This window comes from Cannabis sativa, chromosome 3 (assembly GCF_029168945.1).
Source record: "Cannabis sativa cultivar Pink pepper isolate KNU-18-1 chromosome 3, ASM2916894v1, whole genome shotgun sequence".
In the NCBI taxonomy this organism is placed as follows: Eukaryota; Viridiplantae; Streptophyta; class Magnoliopsida; order Rosales; family Cannabaceae; genus Cannabis; species Cannabis sativa.
Genome location: NC_083603.1, coordinates 54,057,533 through 54,060,667, shown reverse-complemented (window position 1 = coordinate 54,060,667; position 3,135 = coordinate 54,057,533). Strand labels below are relative to the sequence as shown.

Below are 3,135 nucleotides of genomic sequence, written 5' to 3'. Positions count from 1 at the left end.
TTGTTTATTTGGTGAGACAGAAAAACAGGAATGTAAATGGGAAAAGTATTTTGGAGATAATATATTTATTGACCTATTCTAGAGATATTAGGTATATATGTTTAAGGGATTAATTTTTCCATAATGTAAGCATAAATGTTCTATGATATATACTTGATTCACTTATTAGAGTGAAAGTAATCCTTCACTAACAAGCCACAATTGGCTGGTAATAATATGAGAGTGGACCCACCCACACACAAAAGAGGGTATTAGAGTCTCACATTCATTGATATATGGTGGTAAACATTTTAGTGTTGGATAACCTTCGAGTCCTAATCCAGGTTTCATCAGATACTTAAAGTTATAACTTGCTATATATGACTTGTGTGACACGTGTTTAGGAGAGGATCAAGAGATTATAAGCAAAACCACACTTGGAAGTTAAATCATATAATTTAATAATGAAATGATTACTGGGTTGAATTGTGATTTAGTCAGTTTTTACGGTTTGTTTCATTTTTTTTAAAAAATAAATTTAAAAGAGAAAAAAATAAAAATAGTACTGTACAACAAGGGCATGACAGTAACTTGAGAATCAACACCTCACCCAAGCTTATTACTATAATAATCTCCATCCAAGTCGTCTTTCCCGAGAGAAAAATCACACGCAGACACAGTCTCTTTCTCTCTCTACTCATCTTTCTATTTATCAATTCTCAGAAACACAGTCCCACTTCGTTTTCTTCATATCATCATCTTCTGAAACTCTCTAAAGATATACCCTTTTGGTTTCTTCTTCTTCTGAGCGATGGGTACGAGCTGCCGTTGTTCTCATACTTCTCACATCACTGAAATCATCATAACCAGCTTCTTTCGCCACAAGCTATAGAAATTACCTCAAACCAACACCCAGAAGAAAGCCTTACATACATGGTTGTTTAAGCAAAAACAAAAATTACAATATATTTTAAATCCTTAAAGAGCAAACAAAAGAAGTGAAGTTAATTTGTGAGTTTGAACAAATATGGCGGGTGGGAGAGTTTATGGAGGCAGTACTGGATCTTCCAGTCTTAGTGTTTTGCTTCAGAATCAAAGGGGTTCTTCTGCTACTGAGCCTCTTGATTCTCTTTTCCTCTCAGGGTCTTGCAATTCCTCTTCTTCTCCTTCTTTTTTAGGTAACATAATTTTCTCTTACTCTTCCATGGTTACATGCAGTTTTTTTCTTTAATATGTTTCTGTTGTTTTCTTTTCTCATATTACTCTGTTTTCCAATATGTTTGTGTTCTTGGTCTTCTTAATGAAATACCCAACTTGTACAATTAAGCTTAAACGAACAACACGAATATGGTTTTTGTTCAGGATCAAGATCCATGATGAGTTTTGAAGATGTTAATGGTGCAAATGGATCGAACAAGTCGTTTTACCGGTCATTTGGCTGTGATGAAATCGGAATTGATGATGACTTCGATGAGTATTTTCATCAACCCGGAAAGAAAAGGAGGCTCTCAGTGGACCAAGTCCAGTTTCTGGAGAAAAGTTTCGAGGTTGAAAACAAGCTCGAGCCAGAAAGAAAAGTCCAACTTGCTAAGGACCTTGGGTTGCAGCCTAGGCAGGTAGCCATATGGTTTCAAAACCGCCGAGCCAGGTGGAAAACAAAGCAGATGGAGAAAGATTACGATGTTCTACAAGCAAGCTATAATAGCCTCAAGGCTGATTATGAAAGCCTCCGCAAGGAGACTGATAAGCTAAAAACTGAGGTCAAATTTCACTACCCTTTTGGCAACTGAATATAGTTTTCAAGTTTAAAATAAAATAAAATCTTGTCATAACATTTTTCTTTTTTGATGTATCAGGTTCAACTTCTGTCAGATGAGTTGCTGAAAAGAGAGAAAGAGAAAGAGAGTAGTAACTCAGAAGTGTGTGATGATTCCAACAAATTGTGTGATCAAGAAGAGCTAGTGGAGAAGCCAATAATAGGAGAATCAGCATCGGAGGGTGAGATATCAAAAGCTTCAACAACAGTGGTGTGTCAACAACTAGAAGATATTAGCTCGGTCAGGAGTGATATATTCGATTCAGATAGCCCACGTTGTTTCACTGATGGGGTTCACTCAAATCCACTTATGGAGCCTGCAAGGGATTCCTCATATGTATTTGAGGCTGACCAGTCTGACCTTTCCCAGGATGAAGAAGATAATCACTTCATCAACAGGACCTTCCTGCCTTCTTCTTCTTCTTCATACATCTTCCCAAAGTTGGAAGATGTTGATTACTCCGACCCGCCTGAAACTTCATGCAATTTTGGATACCCTGTTGAGGACCCTGCCTTTTGGTCATGGTCTTTCTAAGCTTTTCTTTTCTTTTTTTTTTAGTCTTTTGGTAAATATTTTTGTCTTGTCTTTTCAATTTCTGGGGTTTATGTCTTGTTTAAAAAACCATGTTAATAGCTATATATATTTCTACCAATAAAAGTCATAAATAACGAACTGATCTTAATATGTTTGAGTTATGGCCTGCATATACAAAGATGATGGTTTTCCCCCCATTCTGTAATATTTTCTGTTTGCTTGTTTATTTACTAATGCTCTGTTGTTAATTGTTGATGCAATTGTATAAGAATGCCACTATTTCCTTCCAATTCAATAATAAATGAGGAAAATGTTTACTCCTTTAAGTTGGTGAATCAAGTTTTGTGAAGCTACCATATGTTGTTTCTTTCTTGAATAGTAACCACATGCAGTAAGAACTAGCTACCAAGGCATTAATGAATATTAGCTCAAGATTTGCACACACACAAAATTAAAGTTGACTTTAAGAGTTGTGGAGAAGTGTAAAGAAACTTTCTCAGTTCCTTCATAGTGGAGATTGTTGAAGCATTTTGGCAAATTATGCTTTCTTTCTTTCATGTTTGTGGGGGTCAATTTCAATGTGACTCGGCAAAAATCACTTTATTTTTTCTTTAGAATTACTGTTCCAAAAGAGAAAAATTTATGTAGTTGCCCCCCTCTAAACATGCATACACAGGGCCATTACCATTTTATTACTCATTCTTTTTCTTCTCTTTAAGACTAAAAGTGGAAGCTTTTTCAAGGGAGCCCTCCATAAATATGAACCATTCTTAGCGTTTTGAGATTCAAAGAATGTTGACAAGAA

The 3,135-nt window shown here is 35.7% G+C and overlaps 1 protein-coding gene across 1 annotated transcript; it reads left to right on the top strand.

Annotated features, from left to right (window-relative positions):
• The first annotated feature begins 279 nt into the window (after positions 1 to 279).
• On the top strand, positions 280 to 2,656 carry LOC115709290 (homeobox-leucine zipper protein HAT5). Its single transcript, XM_030637356.2, has 3 exons — positions 280 to 1,157; positions 1,342 to 1,739; positions 1,836 to 2,656. The coding sequence occupies exons 1-3, from the start codon at positions 1,007 to 1,009 to the stop codon at positions 2,328 to 2,330; spliced, it is 1,044 nt and encodes a 347-aa protein (XP_030493216.2). The 5' UTR covers positions 280 to 1,006; the 3' UTR covers positions 2,331 to 2,656.
• The last annotated feature ends 479 nt before the right edge of the window (positions 2,657 to 3,135 follow it).

Bases quoted from the DNA above. Each gene is read 5' to 3' on its own strand.
- LOC115709290 (XM_030637356.2), top strand. From the start codon at position 1,007: ATGGCGGGTGGGAGAGTTTATGGAGGCAGTACTGGATCTTCCAGTCTT. The intron at 1,158-1,341 runs GTAACATAATTT...GTTTTTGTTCAG, and splicing joins TTCTTCTCCTTCTTTTTTAG to GATCAAGATCCATGATGAGT. The intron at 1,740-1,835 runs GTCAAATTTCAC...TTGATGTATCAG, and splicing joins CTGATAAGCTAAAAACTGAG to GTTCAACTTCTGTCAGATGA.